The 17,971-nt window shown below is 36.4% G+C and overlaps 1 protein-coding gene across 5 annotated transcripts in view; it reads right to left on the bottom strand.

Annotated features, from left to right (window-relative positions):
* Positions 1–16,887, bottom strand: part of APOO (apolipoprotein O) — a 34,435-nt gene extending 17,548 nt beyond the window's left edge. For 4 of the 5 annotated variants that reach the window (XM_035891276.1, XM_035891275.1, XM_035891277.1 and 1 more), the window contains exons 1-6: positions 16,828–16,887; positions 11,965–12,075; positions 9,454–9,573; positions 6,790–6,844; positions 5,637–5,732; positions 2,693–2,784 (exon numbers count right to left, since the gene is read on the bottom strand). In XM_035891276.1, the coding sequence (XP_035747169.1) occupies positions 2,693–2,784; positions 5,637–5,732; positions 6,790–6,844; positions 9,454–9,573; positions 11,965–12,075; positions 16,828–16,872 (519 nt within the window). In that variant the 5' untranslated portion in view covers positions 16,873–16,887. Of the gene's footprint in view, positions 1–2,692; positions 2,785–5,636; positions 5,733–6,789; positions 6,845–9,453; positions 9,574–11,964; positions 12,076–13,901; positions 14,344–16,827 lie in introns of those variants that run through there. The other variant, XM_035891278.1, reaches the window with a different exon arrangement.
* Between the last annotated feature and the right edge of the window lie 1,084 nt (positions 16,888–17,971).

The following is a 17,971-nucleotide window of genomic DNA, read 5'->3' as shown; positions in this document are numbered from 1 at the left end:
TTCAACCTGTTGCTGTGATCTGTTGTTGTTGCTTTTCAATCTGTTGCTGTAATCATGTCATGCTCTCAGCTGTGCCAGTACAACTGTTTATGCCTTACGGACTGTACGAGGCAAGGGATGAGGTGTAGGTTCAAAAGACATAGAAATAATTTAGTCTGTTGTCAAAGAAACAAACAACATTAGGAAGTTTTTCTTTCTTTCAAGAAGGTAAGCATAACACACACTAGCCTAGTAAATCTTGTAAGTTCTAATAACAAGGAACAAAAATTAATTCTAATGATAAATGATAGACTGATTTAATGGAAAGTAAATGGAAAGTTTTTTTCCGGATGGAAGATAAGCCATAGTAATACAAAAGGTTTTGAATGTATTATGATTAGCTGGAAAGCAATACAGTTCCAAAACACTATAGTTCCACCAGAACAAAATAAACTTTAGTATTGTATTCAGTTCCCTTACCACATGCATAGTCTGACCATTTGTTCAAAGTTATACAAATTAAAGTAATACTAGCAGTGGAGAAACAAATTCCTTACAAATTTGTGATTTATTAGAATGATTACTAAAAAGAAAAAAAAAAAAAATAGTCTGTGCATTTCTTCCACCTCCAGTTAGATGAATAGTGTCTCAAAACTACTTATTACCAACTCTTACTATAACTTCACTTGGCAACTCATACGTTTAATTAAAGAAAAAAGTTTTCTTCCAGACAGATGCATCATGTTGTATCTCAACTGCAAATATATTTGGATGTTTTTATTTCCAACTCTCCAATGGAAAGCCTTTAACAAAAGTGGGAAGGAAAAAAAAAACCACACTACCCCAAACTTTTTTAAAGTATGGTCAAACCTGAAAGTTTAGCAAATGAAGGGAACTATACTACTGTAGATGAAAAAGCAGTAACAAAGTACTCAAATATGGAAGAAAAATAAAAATAACATAATGTAAAAAAAAAAAAATTTAAAAAATTAAAATTTATGTTCCAGAATATTTCCTGTACTGTTCTATTAAGTTGGCAAGTGAGCTCTGTACTGCCAGCACCCCTTTCTAGCCCTACAGGAATCTTTTGAAAGGCCTATGAAACATTTCAAAATAGTTACTAGAGGTGAAAGTGCTTCCAACTTCAGATTAAAGGCATAAAAATTATGGACAGTAAGATCTGATATGTTTAAAACTTTGCATAAGAAAAGAAAAGCGCGAGAGAGATTAGAGGAACCAAAACAGTATCTAGGATATCGCTCTCTCCACAGTGGTTTTCAAACTCACACGTCTAGTGTTCCTGACCAAGTCAACAAAGCTAAACCTATTCCAATCAAGTTTCAGGCTCATGGTCTCATATCAGATTTTTTGTTACAGTCAAACTAAGAACTGTGAATTAATCAAAGGGCAATCATGCACTTCAAAGTTTTCGTAAAATAAACAAGGTATTGAGAAGCTGTTAGTAGCAAATCCATAGTTAAGACTGAACTGAGCTTCTTTAAAAACAGTAACATCAGTTTGAACACCATTCAATCACTTCCCACTTCACTGTTCAGAAGGCAACTAGAATTTTAATACACAGTTTCCAACAGAAATGTCTAAGCTTCTCAAATTTTTTTTTCCCCCGCCACTTGGATAATTTTCACTCCCTGAGAATAAGTCAACAGAACTATCTGTATTTAGAGCATCCGAATCCTGGAAGCACTAAAAAAATAAAATCCAGCAAAGATCAGGGTATCACCATGCTGGGAGAGCTCAAACACATCTCCTCAAGTCAATGACCTTTCAGTTTTCAGAAAACATCATACACTCTTGAGAATAATCATATTTTCATCCTGAAATCTCAATGTCATTCACAAGTCACCAATAACTGGATAGCCAATTTACCAAAGCCTGAAATATAAAGTATTGCTGACACACTAAAATATGTGCACTGTGACTGGTTAAAAGCTGGACTTGAAAAAGAATGTGGTGGAGAACTGAGAAATCTGTTGGGACAATTAAGTGTGGACAGCAAGGCAAATGAACTGACACCAGTAGGGGCTGTCAGCAATTGTCTGGTCTCTTCAGTTCTTTCTTTCACAGGAAACTCACTTAGGCAACTGTAAGTTAAAATGTTTCTCATGTGCCTGAAACAACAAATGCATAAACAGGAAAGGCATCCAAATAAGCAGCAGAATTCTTACCCCATTCCAGAATGTGCATGCTATCTTTCTTAAAACTCTATCCAACAAAAAGCAGAAAACTTCAATGTTTATCTCACAATGTTGTTCCTATGATTACTCTATAGAATTTCCTGGGGTTTTTTTTGGTTTTTTTGTTTGTTTGTTTTCTTTTTTCTTTCAAACCCTGTTTTCATTTGCTCTTAAGACATTTCAGGCTTCCTTAGTATCGCAAGTAAACATAAATATGCTTAGTAAGTGCAGTTTTTATGTTAATTTATAATTACTTTAGGTTAGAGATTCAGAAAGGAAATTATGGTTCCTCAAACTGAAGCCACTACTGCAGATGTTAGAAAAAAGTCACTAAAAGAAACAGAATATCTGACCATCTTTCAGCCTAGACAGCATGTTCTTTGACAAAATAATTATCATTTTGGTAGGTGCCAAGCACACTGACAGGGCATTTAAAAATGGATTATCAGTTAGTTTGAAGGTAGGAAGCAATAATCAAAGTAAAAGACACTTCTCCAAAGAAAGGTATCATCACTGACCTTTGCAACAGAAACCGCTTGCTGAGGGTAATACATAGAGGCACCAATGCCCATGAGACCTGCAGGATACACTAACTTCTTTATTTTTGAGCCTGTTTCATAAAAAACAAAAACAAAACCCCAAAACATTGTTAGAGTATATGTTAACCAAGACAGATGAATGGCCCTACCCTTTTATTTATAATCAAACCAATTTTATTAAATACAGTTTAGCATATTTTCTGTTCAGTCCTACTGGTTTCTTAAGAAACGTGATTACTCTGATCAGTAATTATTCTTTTAACCTTTTCAAGAGAATATTTTTATTAACAATTTTCCATAGTAAAAATTACCTTACAACTGTATTTACTCTAGTAATACATAATTTATTTCAGTACTGAATAATGAAGTAAAAGCCACAGTTAAGAGATATTTAAAAGAATTCTATCAACTGATACTCTTTTCTAAGCTAAAAGGAAAAACTCAGGCAAAGAAAGGTTAGGATAGCATTCTTCTGATACATCAAGCAGAACAAGAGACGTTCCAATACAAACTGGCTAAGTTACCTTGACTCACAAATACTGATTCTTCCACAACTGCTCTTACGAGTATTTTTTCTTGATTCACTATAGCAATTTGCAAAGCATGTGAAAGTACTTTTAAACTACGTACAATTATGGTATATGCCTATTGCTCAGTCCCCAACTAAATTTTGAACATTTTAATCAGTTTGAACTCTGTATTTAATTACACAAGCCTAAAATAATTTAACTGCCTGAAAAGTTCATCCTCTTATTGCAGCTGGACACAGGTTGTGTATCCTGTCTGGCCAGTGACAATACACATCACTGGATCAGTTACAGGGCATGCTGCAGTTCATCCAGTCAGACGGGAACACAGAAGGGAGCAGGTAAAGGAGGAAAGCAAGCAGTACAGGAGAAAAAAGGTCATAGAACAGAGGTACAGGAGGCAGGACGCAGTAGTTCTGTTCCTCATAGAACAGCCTGTTCTATATGCGAAGCCACATATGCTTCTAATAAAGGAATAATGACTTCTGAAGAGGAAATGCATATTAGAAGTGTTTAGTGTATCCACTAACATATGCTCGTGATGAGATGAGAAACTTAGCGGTAAACGAGAGATATTCATAAAGTGACGTTGCTGGTCTTGTGAAGAGGGAACTTGGTACCAGTTAGCTATAAGAAAGCACAGCAAAGGTAAGCTTCATTGCATCTGTACAACCAGAAAAATTACACTTCTGTTATAATTTCTGGGAATGGGGAAATCTTTCTTAGTGATAGCTTATCAGTGTGCCTACAATAATACTTAAGCAATAAATGTAATAGTTATATACATAGCATTAGTACCTCCTGGAGATACCCATTAGAGGGAAGTTTAGGAATACTCCTGTGTCCATTCCAGTACTACTCAACAAGGTTAGAACAAATTATCTTCAACTTGGTATTTTAAACCAAGCTGGATGACTGCACAATATTCACACAATTAAACTCTGAATACCATACTTTCTACTTCGTGGGCAGCTATATCTTCAAGTGTTATGGTTAGACCTGGAAGATTTTATCTGTACCTTCCAAGAGTGCAATTTTTCAGAAAGACCAAGGGAGGAAGGATTTATTAAAAAAAAAAAAAAAAAAAAAAAAAAAAAAAAAAAAAAAAAGGGCATTTGGTTCTAACTTTCTATTAGAAAGTTAAATCAAAATTAAGGGGTACTTCCTGCTAGATTTTGAGTATTTTCTGGAAATAGCAGTCAGTATTGTCAACTATAACCAGACAAAAAGTTTTAAAATTATGGCCCCCATCCTAAAAGATTCACAAATCAGACATTTGTATTATGAGGGATTTTTATTTTTATTAAACTTAGGACCCTGTCATCTTTCAGATCCAGCCCCAAGACTCTACTCCCACCCCCAATTTTACTGCAGTTGTAAAGGCTGGAAGCTGATTTATAATCACATAACTCAAGAAGCAGGAATTTGAAGAGAAAGAACTTAAAATGGGTAAAGTTGGAGACCTTGATTTTCATTAAGAAAAAGGTTAGGAAAAAATCCCCAGTACTGCTTTCATCATCTTCACTGGAAAATTACATAAGCACTCGTCGAAATATTTAAGTGCATATATTCGCAGAATGCTTTCCATTTCTACATAGCCAAGCATACACTTCCAGTTTGTTCAACACGTACAGGCCCCACAAAGGTATATTTTTATGCAAAGCAAGTCCTCACTAGTATTTAAATTCTAGAACTTTACAGTTACGTTACCTACAAGTTTTCTTCTCGTGTTACTTCATTTCACTGTTTTAAGAATATCTCAATACAAACACAAAATACTTTTTCACAATTAACATTTTTATGAAAATATAAATGTATTCGTTTCTTCAAGTAGCGTGATGAAATTAACTGTATTGCATTTCAATAGCACAAAATGTGCATGTATTTATAGTACATCCTGAGTTCACAAGTATTTCTGCTGAGTATCACCATTTGCAGCAGCTCTGTGCCTGGACACACAATACTTTGAAGGAACTTGAATATGCAACTAATTATACATGTATCATAATTCAGGAATCTCTGTATTTTACCATAATTTATTCCTCTGTATTTTTTTTACAGTGACATACATGATCAAGAACTTAAGTCATTAAAAAGAGTTTTAGGCTAAAAAAAAAAAAAAAAAATCCTTTCCTACTTTTGCTATAGTAAGCTACAAGTGGAAAAGATCAAAGACAAGATTCCAGTAACACATACTGTACTTATAAACAATAATTGATGCTTATTACACACCTTTTACATGAAGTTTCTTTATAATTGCAGGAACATTGTAAAAACATGCTTGTACAGTTAAGTCAGATCTCATGTGTCACAATTAAACATTAGTATCCAAAAAATGACAAATAAATTATTTATCACAAATCATAATATAAGCAGTTCAAAAGGTTCCCACCTACCTCTGGCAAGAAACAAACCAACAATTCCAGCAAAACCTATCACACCAAGCCTTGGATAAAATCCAGCAGGGGGGTTTTGGAGAAATTCACAGCCCTCTGAAAAGAAGTCAGAACAAAGTGCTTTCATGTAATGTGAAAGTGTTTTTGTGATAAGGAATGATCAACACATGCCGGCAATTGTTACAAAACATAAAGAGTTATCAAAACACATTTAACTATCATGCATATTTTAGATCTGCTGGCATAAGATTCAAAGCCTTTGACATCTTCTCTAGTGACACATGAATGAAACTGAACATTGTATTGTATTTACCAATTTTCATCTAAGCTTTTGCCTTTCCTCCTGGGCCATCTGTTTTGTTTTGCTCTTTTGCATCTTGATTATATCTTTTTCCAATTAGTGATAAAACCCTTTGCAAAATGGATTCTTACGTTTACATGTTAACAAGAATTAGTTTCGGTAAACCACTGTACAAATACAAATCACAGAACAAAGGAAAGACACAGCATAAACAAAGCTCACTGCAAGACAGCAGTCTGATGGGGTAATGGAAAATTGTAAAAAACCTTCCATACAAAGGAATTAAAAAAACTGAGACTTAAGTTTAAGGAAAAGAGGTGCAGTATCTGAAATGAGCCCTAGATAGCATCTGTGCTCAGTCCTGATGAGCCTAAGTATGAAAGGATGCTTTCAAAACCAAAAATAAATACAAATTATTTTGGATTAATTCCAAATTCTTAGGAGATTCAAGGAAATAAAACAAAATTAAAAGGTTAAACATCACAAACGAGACCTAACACTTGTGACAAGTAATAAACATTGCAGGAAGTTTCAGTTACCAGGTTGGGTCAAGCAACTGCTACTGACTGGGAATAAATTATGAGGCTTTTTTCCCCTTCTTTTTCTGCATAACTGTCATTTTTAGTGACATTAGTCAACACAGATGCAGGTCTCTGATTTTAACTGTTTAGAAATGTAGCGTCACAGTGACCTACAAAGGAAATTTAAACACATATACATGCAAACAAAGTAGTCTTAAATGCATTATAAATTATATATGTATAATGATGCTTATTGGAATTCCCTTTTAACAGAAGATATAGTACAGTCCTGCAGTTAAAATTGCTAGTTAAGAAAACTAAACTGATTTACCTCTACCACGCTCAACAGCTTTTTCTAAGTTGGGCATAGCTTTGGCATAAAGATCCTAAGGAAAAAAAAAAAAAAAGAAAATAAAACAACAGTAAATAAATACCAAGTAAGTAAAATATTTACAACACATTGTAACTGACTTGACAAAGAAAAAAAAAAAAAAAAAAAAAGAAAAAAGAAGGGGAAAAAAGTGTGTGGTCCCTAAAACAACATCTTTTTATTCCCACTTCCACCTTTCCCTTATATAGTTCCCAAGCTATACTTGCTCAACATTACATTTGGCATAATCTACAGCTTTTTCTCAAAGGAGTCTTTGGATACAGATGAAATATAATACCTCAAAACACAGAAGTCAATTTCAAATTTAATTGAGTTCCTGATCAGGTAGCTGAAACTCAGGATTATCTCTGGTTTCAAAAACATTGATGCAAAGAAAGGAAGTACACTAATAAACTCCTTCCTAAGCACTTCACAGGGGTACATGACTCATTCTGCAAGGTGATAAATTCCATCTTCCAAGAGAGTATCTTAGGCTAACAAAACTGCATTTTTGAAGTGACTTGAAAAATGAGATGCCCAAACAATGTCCAAAGTAAATCAAAGAGCACTGCATCAACCCCACAAACGAGTTCTAGATTTGTTTTCTCAGACAGAACAAAAAAAAAAAAAAAAAAAAAAAATCACACTATGTTTTATCAAAGTAGAAAAAAAAAATCTCAGTAAGAGCAACCCTGCTAATTGTTATTATGCTAATAATCCTCCAGAGAGACAGTGTAAGACTGTCTATCAATTAGGGAACAAATTCATAAACATGTATGCGCAAAGCTAAGGCAGAGTATGGTCTCGCAATACCACTTGAGCTGCATCTGTGCAGAAGTGAAAGTATTTGTTTAGGATACTGCATGGTGGATAAAATCTTTAGAACTTTCATTTCCTCACTGGCACAAGTGACTTAACAAAAAAATTGCCATGGAAAAAAAAGCATTAGCGTGTGATACACAACATAACTCTAAATGGATGTTGGTCTTATTAAAAGCCAATGAAATACAAACGTGCTCTCAAGACCCCAGAGACCAAGTCTGATCTTCTGTCACAGCTCACACATAACTGGCTCATTTCTACATCTGTGTTTTGAACTGACTTTCCACTACAGTTAAGCAAGCAATTTTGAAAAAGTAAAATGGATATACAAACATAACCAATTTTATTCTCATTATCCTGAGTTATGTCTAAAATTAAAGACAACTGAGACACACCTAAAATGTTATTTTCTTTAACATAGCAGGGGGTGTGGATGGTAAAAAACCAAAACTATTTCTGACTACAGTTAGGCAAGCAAGATAACCCTAAACCCATAAAGTTTACACGCCCACTTCATAAAATAAGTCAGTAAACCACTGCCAGGAAATGGCTTGTTGTGTGTGAGCAGAAGAGCACATCTTATGTAAACAATCACCACGCAGACAAAAAATAAAGCAAATAGGAGACAACAGGCCAGTGAGACATAAAGAACTGTTCAAGGCTCACCTGCAGTCAGACCAACTGGGCAACTAACCCCATCTAAAATTTCATCCCCAGTTTCAGTTACCATAGGCAACCAAACAGAACCCATGCGTTTAGGGGGTCAGAGCTCTAACTATACTGTGGAAAAGCCCCCTTCTCTTTCAAAACGGAGATGAATACTCCTGCTGGTGGCACTTTAGAAACACATCACTAGCCTGAGTAACCCTAAGTATTTCTGAAAAAATGTTTCAGTACTGTTAAAGGTTAGTACCGTAACAAAACTTCCAGGCAGAAAGGACACACTGAACAGCTTGGCTTTCTATGGGGAATGGGAAAACCAGCTTGCAGCTTAAGAAGAGGATTCACAACAGCCAGTGTGCAAAGCAGAGAATCACCTAAAGCTGCCAACAGGCAACCAGATGACAAGGATGCCCTTGCTTCAAAAGTAAGTCTCAACATTTGCTGGGTCAGGAAAGAGCAAGAAAGCCATTATATGACTCTGCAGTCTAATATCAACAATTTAGACCTTGATTACAAAGATCTTTGTTTTCTTCTATGCTCCAAAGACTATTTTTGTATTTAATGACTGCTTAGTATAAACATGCTACCTAATACAACAGCGTTCCTTCCCTCAACATTCCAGTTCAGCAAATACCGATTTATCTTCTGCAAAGTTGTGTTTTGTCACAGCTGCAGTGAGGACAACTTGGTATTGCTGCTCCAAAAGACACTGCTTGTCAATTTAAGGCCTTCTCCTCAAGCACAGAAAATGCAAATTTAACCACTCTCCTGTCTTCCTCAGTCACAGGACTGTACCAAATCCAGATATGCCTAGATATCTTTAAGCTTCAAGTTTATTTCGGATAACAATTCCAAGCTTTAGTTAATTTTCTTTTAATTCTTCTGGAGGGATACAATATGCAAAAAAGCAGGGGTTTAGTTCAGTAGATTAGTAGAGACAGCTGGGGTTTTGTGAGGAGGGGGTAAATATTATGACCCAAACTGCAGAAAGTTTTAAGTAATGCAACATTTTGGAAAAATCCTTGTACAGCTATTAACTTTTATTTTGCTGATATGTATTAATTCTGTCTCTAAAAAGAAAAATCCCAGCTCAATCCTTACCACTGAACCACTACCAGATGTGATATAAAACCATTATACCTGACACCAGGCCGTATATGGTTCCATAACATGCCGTAAATGCGAAACCCCCTCTTCCAATTGGGTTTGTGGATTCTCCACATATTTAGTCTCACGAGCTGGAGAGGAGTAGAGTGACAGCTGTGAATATTAGCAAACAAGAGGTTAAAAACAAAGGTGTAATTGTGTAAGTAGGTCTTCAGGGCATGAACAGTCTAACCAGAGAACACCTAACACGGTGCTTACTACATAAACAATGCATAATAAAAATTCAGGCACAGCCGTGAGACAACCATTATGAGCAAAGTTTAATTATATACTACAGTGAAGATGACTTCTAATTGCTATGCAATTCATCCATAGCTGCTATATGATCCAAGTCACAGGTTATAAATTAATATTAAACTAGTTTAATAAGAACACAAAACATAATTGTGAAAAATGTTTCTGGTCTTAATCAGCACTTCTGGTTCCCAGTTAACATACATACATTTAGTTCTAGAACTCTGAAATCACAATCGATCATTTTCTATATTTGCACAAGCCGTGATTAAAGAGTCTAAGTAGCTTCTAACAAAAGTAACATCCAATATAAATTTGTCTGTTTGTTACTGAGCAGGAAAATGGCAGGACATCCGAATGCTGCAGCCATTAACCACATCAGCGACTGACAGCATTAACAGCACTGTGGGGCTGAGCAAACAGGAACTGTAACATCCACCTGAAGAGCAATGGGCATCTCCACATAATAAATACTAACACACTGTATTTAGGGTTTAACATCACAAAGTATTTCTTACAATTACCTAAACAAATTTAAAATTGTGTTCCATTAAAAAAAACGACCAAAGTCTACACTGTTGAAGATGAACAGCAAAGTTCAGATCAGAACAAAACTTGTTAAAACCCCTAGCAGTTTACATACTACACTGATGTTTAGTATAAAGAGATTGTATTTTATACCACATTTATGCTACATTTAGTAGTTTATTATAAACTGATGTTTACACGTATTGTTGCATCAAAGCGTAGCTAGCCTTCTTTTCAAGGCAAGCTGGAAAACAACTGTATCTCTACCGTAATAAAAAAAGCTAACCATAACAAAATAGATCATGACATAGAATTTGTCAAATAATGCGGTAACTCGTGCAGCTGGATCTCCCATACTACTTTGAAAGGTGAGCATTTTAAATCTCATTTCCTTAGGAAATCCGGTCATCTCTGGCAATCATAGCCACAATCAATTTAACTTGGATCCTGTTAAGACAACCTAACAGCCGTGTCTGGCGCAAGGACAGAAGTCTCAGAGATAAGGAAATTCCCATACACTCTATGAAACCAGACAGCTGACAGTAGAGATCCAAACTAATATACACCGTGAATGGTAAGAAAGGCAGCCAAAACTCCTTGGCTTGCACATTCTGCTTTGCCGAAGCTGATGGGCAAGCCAATTATTCAGCACGTACGTAACTTCAAACTGCTGCTGCCTCATTACTGACTCATGCCAGCACTGGTGTAGGGCACGCGACGGTCCAAGCTAAGGTTACTGTACTGGGGTGAAACCAGGAGATTGCTTCAACTATTGATCCTCTCTTATTATGCAACTGAACTGCCCATGCAGACACATCCAAAAGACCTAAGTACACGCAAAAATAAGTTTCATTTAGTTTCACTGCTCATGTAACAAACACTTTAGCTTGGGTTGAAGCACTTAAAATTTTTAAATGTCTACAAACTGTCATGGATTTGAAGCTGTATTTAGTTATTAACTACTTTGTTTTGTTGTTTAATGTTGGAGACTGTTAAAAGCCCATGCAACGATGCTGGTGACTCTACAGTTTGACAGGGTGTTTTAAAGCTCTGCTTGTGATACAACCAAGATATTTGTAACGCCCTAGCGAAACAATAAAGTAAAAGGTTTTTATTATCATTACTTATTGTATTTGTTGTTGCTTAGGTCTGAATGCTTTAAAGAAAGGAAAAATGATAAAATTCTGTAGGCTACTATATCGGATTCAAAGCATTGCCAGACAAGGATTTTGCCTGTAAAAAAAGAGAATATTTTTAGAAATAACACCTTTTGATTTGCTGTTTTACTGGAGAACATAAATGAAATTTTATTAGAATTTGCCAACAGTACTTGTAATAAAAAATACATGGTGTTACCTGGAGAAAAAGCAAAGAAAATACTCCTGGGGATTGGAAACATGACCACAAGTAAAACTACGAACATGAAAAGGTAATTCCTGAATGAAGAACAGAGGGCTTTAATGTAGGAGAAAGATCTTGCACAAAAGCCAGCCTGATGCTGTCAAGCAGAGGCCATCAAATGCAACCCTCAGGTAAAAGAAGCAAAGCCATATCGACATCTCTATTACTGAAAATAGAGAAGCCAGTTTAAAGGCAGTAATACAAAGGGTGGAGAGATTCTACATACCTAAATGCTTTCATGTATCAAAATATAATGTCTTTCAGAATTCCATAGATATTTCCGTATAGATAGAAGAGCACTAGGACTCCAACCATACTTACTTCCTCAATTTTCAGCAACTCCTTTTTGGAAGTCTCCTTCTCTGAAGAGGAAGCATAAACCTGGAGAGAGAGCAAGCTCAGGCTAACAGGGGTGGCCCCCAGCCGAATTACCTAGAAACATTACAGGAAGAGATGTAAAACGTAAGTTCAAACAAAATGGCAACATGTTTGACACATCCATGTAGACAATGTTTATGTCCCTGTATATGTTAATAAGTGACATATTAAGATGCTTAGAAAGTAGGAGAAAGGGGAGTCAGTGGTACACAATCTAATGCTCTCAGGCACTCAAATGATAACACCTAAATTATTCAGGTGGTATTTAGAAAAGCCTAAGTCTAAAGGAGACAGCAGATATAAATGCTAATCTCATCAGTTTTCATCTCACAAAAAGACCTGTTTTCTCTCACGTGAAACATGATTTTTATCAACCTTCCTAGTATAGATATTAACAACATTATTCATATTTTAAACAACTTTGTGAAGGTCTGTAACACCTCCGTTTCTCTGTAGTTAGTACCAAGAAGTTCAGCGTCTTATTTCTAGTTATTGCCTGCATCTAGATTTAGGACAAAAATGAGACCTACAGTTGAAAGTATCAGAACATAATCACTGCTTTCTAAGAATTTCAGGAATGTCTCCTACTTTTCTGTGACAAACATGAACTACAGCGCACCGTGACAGATACTTGACTGTTTCTGAGTATTTCAGATTCAACTCAGTTGCACAACACAACCACTATGAGTAAGGTGAACATCATTCTTTCCATGCTCGGGACCTACACTGAATTGTATTTCTTAACAGCAAAGACTGCTTTAACTTAAAAACCAGAAGATTAAACATCTTAGCTGTGTAGCGAATCAAGAATGCACAGAAAGCATTTTCCAACAAATGCACATCCTTATTAACAGGAACGTTTAATTCAATAAACGGCCGTTCCAATGGGAAACCTTTCAATGTCTCATATTCATGTCACTGCTCCGATAAACACGTGCAGAGTTACAACAAACAGCCTGTGGTTTGTTGTATCAAGTTACAGCCTGAGCAAATCTAACAGCCTGCGGCCACCAAACTGGAGAGGTCTGGCTCTGCTCACGGCATCTGTTCTCAGAAGTCCTGCTGCTCACCTTGCCCTAGCTTTGGTGGCCGGACGCTTCCACCATGAGGCAATTCACCTTGCCGATTTGGCAAAAGATTTATCCTGAAAAAGAAGTGGAGAGCTTTGTGCGGGGTTAGTAAGTTGAACCCATCCACAAAACAGCCTGACAAGCACCAGAGGAACTGTGTGGCCAGGAAAGAGGGGATGAAAAAGGAGAAGGCAGCAAGCCCTGCTCCTTTTCAGAAATATTAAGGGTACATTATGTTGACCTAGCTGCTTGTGAAACTGAAGCCTTGGTCAAACCAATACATCCTTTGTGCTGTTAGGATGATAACTGACCTAGCACCAGGACAATTACTCTGAAACTTTGTTTCTGCCCATTGCAGATCTGTTGGAAGCTTACCCAGTCTACATGCTTAATGCACAGAGATCAGTATTTGCAGCTTAAATTTCTTCCACTGCTTTGCAGATGGAATATTTATTAAATTTAACCAAGAGACTCCTCAAACTCAGAACTAGACTAGTTGTCAAACTTCCTGAAAATGTTTATTTATGTGTAGAGAAACAGCACACAAGAACTAGGTCATAGGACTTATTTTCAGAAAGACGTAAGGGATGTGATGGATCAAAAGGTATGGAAAAACTTGCTTAAAATGGAAGTTCTTCCTGATTTGTATTTATGGACTCATTATCACAGCACTATAATGAAACACCACAATGACCGGATCAGCAGTTTCACAGCCAAGGAAAGACACGAACAATCTTTAATAATGTTTGCTTAAACAAAGACTTTTCACATACTTTCATTAGCCAAGATAAAAACGTGAATGCCACTAACCATTAATAACTGTAGAAATATATTCCTCATTCTTTCCTTTTTTCACTGCAAAACTGTTCTGTCACTGAAAAGGCAAAAATCTGAAATGCACTTTCATTCTGAAAAAATATGCTTTCAGTAAAATATTACTTCCTGTCATTTTTGGAACATTCAAGAATGAAAAACACAGCTAGAAAAGACATCAAGACATGCACGACTCCATTTACTTTCCTCAAAGCAGTTTCAAATTTCTTTAAGCTACAGCCACCAGTTACCTGAGGAGTCATATTATTCAGCGCAAATATTCCACGTCAGCCTAAATTTCAAACAAGTCTAAAGCTACAGGTAGCTTTGGTAGAGCAACTGCTAAACCAACGGCATTTACTACACTCAAAAGAGGTTAGCAGCAGAGGAGGCCTTTGAAATAGGCCTTGGAAAACACAACTTCAGAGAGAGCGACTCAGAGACAAGTGTCTGAAACTTAATGCCCGAACATGGCAAAAGCTTGTTACACAAATACACATGCAAAGTTTTTACATCTTCTATTCAACATTTCTACAAGCGTCCCTTGAGAGCTTTGTGCGGGGTTAGTAAGTTGAACCCATCCACAAAACAGCCTGACAAGCACCAGAGGAACTGTGTGGCCAGGAAAGAGGGGATGAAAAAGGAGAAGGCAGCAAGCCCTGCTCCTTTTCAGAAATATTAAGGGTACATTATGTTGACCTAGCTGCTTGTGAAACTGAAGCCTTGGTCAAACCAATACATCCTTTGTGCTGTTAGGATGATAACTGACCTAGCACCAGGACAATTACTCTGAAACTTTGTTTCTGCCCATTGCAGATCTGTTGGAAGCTTACCCAGTCTACATGCTTAATGCACAGAGATCAGTATTTGCAGCTTAAATTTCTTCCACTGCTTTGCAGATGGAATATTTATTAAATTTAACCAAGAGACTCCTCAAACTCAGAACTAGACTAGTTGTCAAACTTCCTGAAAATGTTTATTTATGTGTAGAGAAACAGCACACAAGAACTAGGTCATAGGACTTATTTTCAGAAAGACGTAAGGGATGTGATGGATCAAAAGGTATGGAAAAACTTGCTTAAAATGGAAGTTCTTCCTGATTTGTATTTATGGACTCATTATCACAGCACTATAATGAAACACCACAATGACCGGATCAGCAGTTTCACAGCCAAGGAAAGACACGAACAATCTTTAATAATGTTTGCTTAAACAAAGACTTTTCACATACTTTCATTAGCCAAGATAAAAACGTGAATGCCACTAACCATTAATAACTGTAGAAATATATTCCTCATTCTTTCCTTTTTTCACTGCAAAACTGTTCTGTCACTGAAAAGGCAAAAATCTGAAATGCACTTTCATTCTGAAAAAATATGCTTTCAGTAAAATATTACTTCCTGTCATTTTTGGAACATTCAAGAATGAAAAACACAGCTAGAAAAGACATCAAGACATGCACGACTCCATTTACTTTCCTCAAAGCAGTTTCAAATTTCTTTAAGCTACAGCCACCAGTTACCTGAGGAGTCATATTATTCAGCGCAAATATTCCACGTCAGCCTAAATTTCAAACAAGTCTAAAGCTACAGGTAGCTTTGGTAGAGCAACTGCTAAACCAACGGCATTTACTACACTCAAAAGAGGTTAGCAGCAGAGGAGGCCTTTGAAATAGGCCTTGGAAAACACAACTTCAGAGAGAGCGACTCAGAGACAAGTGTCTGAAACTTAATGCCCGAACATGGCAAAAGCTTGTTACACAAATACACATGCAAAGTTTTTACATCTTCTATTCAACATTTCTACAAGCGTCCCTTGGGGGGGGGGGGGGGGGAGAGAGAGAACCCAACAACATAAAAAAATAATTCTTTAATTAAAAAGTATAATTCATTATAGATAACCTATGTTTAGGAAAAATAAATCCAGTCCGATGTGTTAAACAGGTATGTTTTTTGTTGCTGTTCAACACCACCTATATTGTCACCAGCAGAAACAGTAAATCCAAATGCTTTAAATATTTGATATGTGTATATAAAGACGCACGCAAACAGCGAGCATAAGAATGGAACCACCTTGGTTTCACAAACAAGTTATCAGTGATGACAGAACTACTCATAGTGAAAACACCATATTAGCAAAATACTGCAATGCAGACATTTTCCAAAGTTTTCACATTTACATTTTAAACAAAATGAAATTAACCACTGAAAGTGCAAGAAGAATCTCTCCTTAAATGCACTGTTCATACTATACTGCAAAGGTCTTCTACATCAGCTAAGTTTATGGGACAGATACAACCAGTACTGAAGTACTGTATATACGTGCAGTATTATTCAGTAGTATGAAAGATTAACTGTTGTACTTTGTGTTTCCAAAACTCACTTTAGGATCTCATTTCTTAATCTTGTATTAACCATGCATTACTAAACCAATTGGTTTAATAACCATTTTGATTGATCACTGCCTTCAGCCTGCCTGTCTTACAGCTATTCAGCTGATACCAAAAAGTAGAGCTGACATTCTTCTCTCTAGGCAATGCTTTGCGTTTACTTTAAGCAAAAAAAGATAGTAAGTTTATTCCTTTCTCTAGCTGAGGAACTCAACTTTATCTGTAGACACCATATCACTCATAAGCAAGTTCCACCTGAAATTTTGGAGGGACAAACACTATCACATTTCATCTTCCACTGTCTTGCTTTACCGTCTTTCTCAAAGTTCTTAACTAAAAAAATTTCTCTGGGAAGAATAAATCCCATATTAGTTCTCAATACAAACAAGGGGGGGAAAGAGCTAAAGATTAACTAGATCTTTTGTCTTTTTTCCCCTCTTATCTGTGGTTTCTCAGTTCACTTATTACTGTTATTGTCCACCTGTCAAAACTGGGGAAAAGAAGAATAAAAGGAAAAAAAATCCTTCATCATACTTTTGTGAAAGCTGATATTTGCCCTAACGTATGAAGCTGCTTCATTTTCCCCTTCTTTTTCCATTCTTCCCTCTGTCTCCCAAGGCCAACTAAAAAAAAAAAACAAACAAACCAAAAAAACCCCAGAAACAAACTCTCGAGCACTCTGGTTCCCTGAAACACAGGTATCAAAGACAAGAAGCCACCTTCCCATTTTGCTCTTAGAGGCAAAAAATTAGGTTGGCCTGAAGCACTGCAATCTGCCTGACCTCAATGGTTGTATAAAGGCAGTAATATTATGCACAGTACCTCAACCCACAGGTTCACACATAACCCCTTTAATGACGATTCAGTATCACTTATGGAATTCTCAACAATTCTGAGATAAAATCCTTACATAAGAATTCCAGCAATTGCCCCAACATTAAAGCACCAAAAAAATGAAGTTGCCACAAGAGTAAAGCAAGCACAGGCTGCTCAGCATATCAATATATGGATATTCAATCTCTTTTGTACCTTTTTTGGTTGTCAAATATTGATAATTGAAATATGAATAATATGAAATATTATCAATATTTGTCAACCCAAAAAGGCACAACAATAATTAATATTAAAAATCACCATTTTTAAAAAAAAACCTCCTGCTTCTCGATTAGTCATGGCAACAATTTGATTGAAACATACAACTTGCTTTTGGCCTGAAGGGATCTGGGGCTCTTCTGATCAGAGGCAAAGGCCTTTGAGGCAGTTCTCTGATTTAAGCCCAGATCATGCACCTTCACTCCTTTTCACAGATTTTGCTGACAACTCACAGGCAATGAAGGGTGACTTTCAAGAGGAGGACTTCCACGACTGAATGAGCCCAAACTCTGGAAGATGACCGACTCACAGCTCTGTGCTGCTGATCTCAAGAAGTAATTTTTAAATAACAAAAGCAGCGTTCACATATTTCTTTTTGAGGAACACAGGCAGGGCACACAATTTTGAAATATTAAAAAGCGAGATTACACAGCTGCAACAAAACTAACAGCTTATGAGAGTTATATAGAAAATACCCTGGGTACGGCTGCCACCAGATAATGCAATTTTAGAACACTTTTAGCTGGAAGGTGGGGGGGGGCGGGGCGGGGATAATAACAATCATTCGCCGGGAATAGAGTATTGT

Source organism: Egretta garzetta, unplaced genomic scaffold, assembly GCF_000687185.1.
Source record: "Egretta garzetta isolate BGI_Z169 unplaced genomic scaffold, ASM68718v1 scaffold373, whole genome shotgun sequence".
Lineage (NCBI taxonomy): Eukaryota > Metazoa > Chordata > Aves > Pelecaniformes > Ardeidae > Egretta > Egretta garzetta.
Note: the sequence above shows the minus strand (reverse complement) of the source record. Positions and strands in the feature narration are given on the sequence as shown.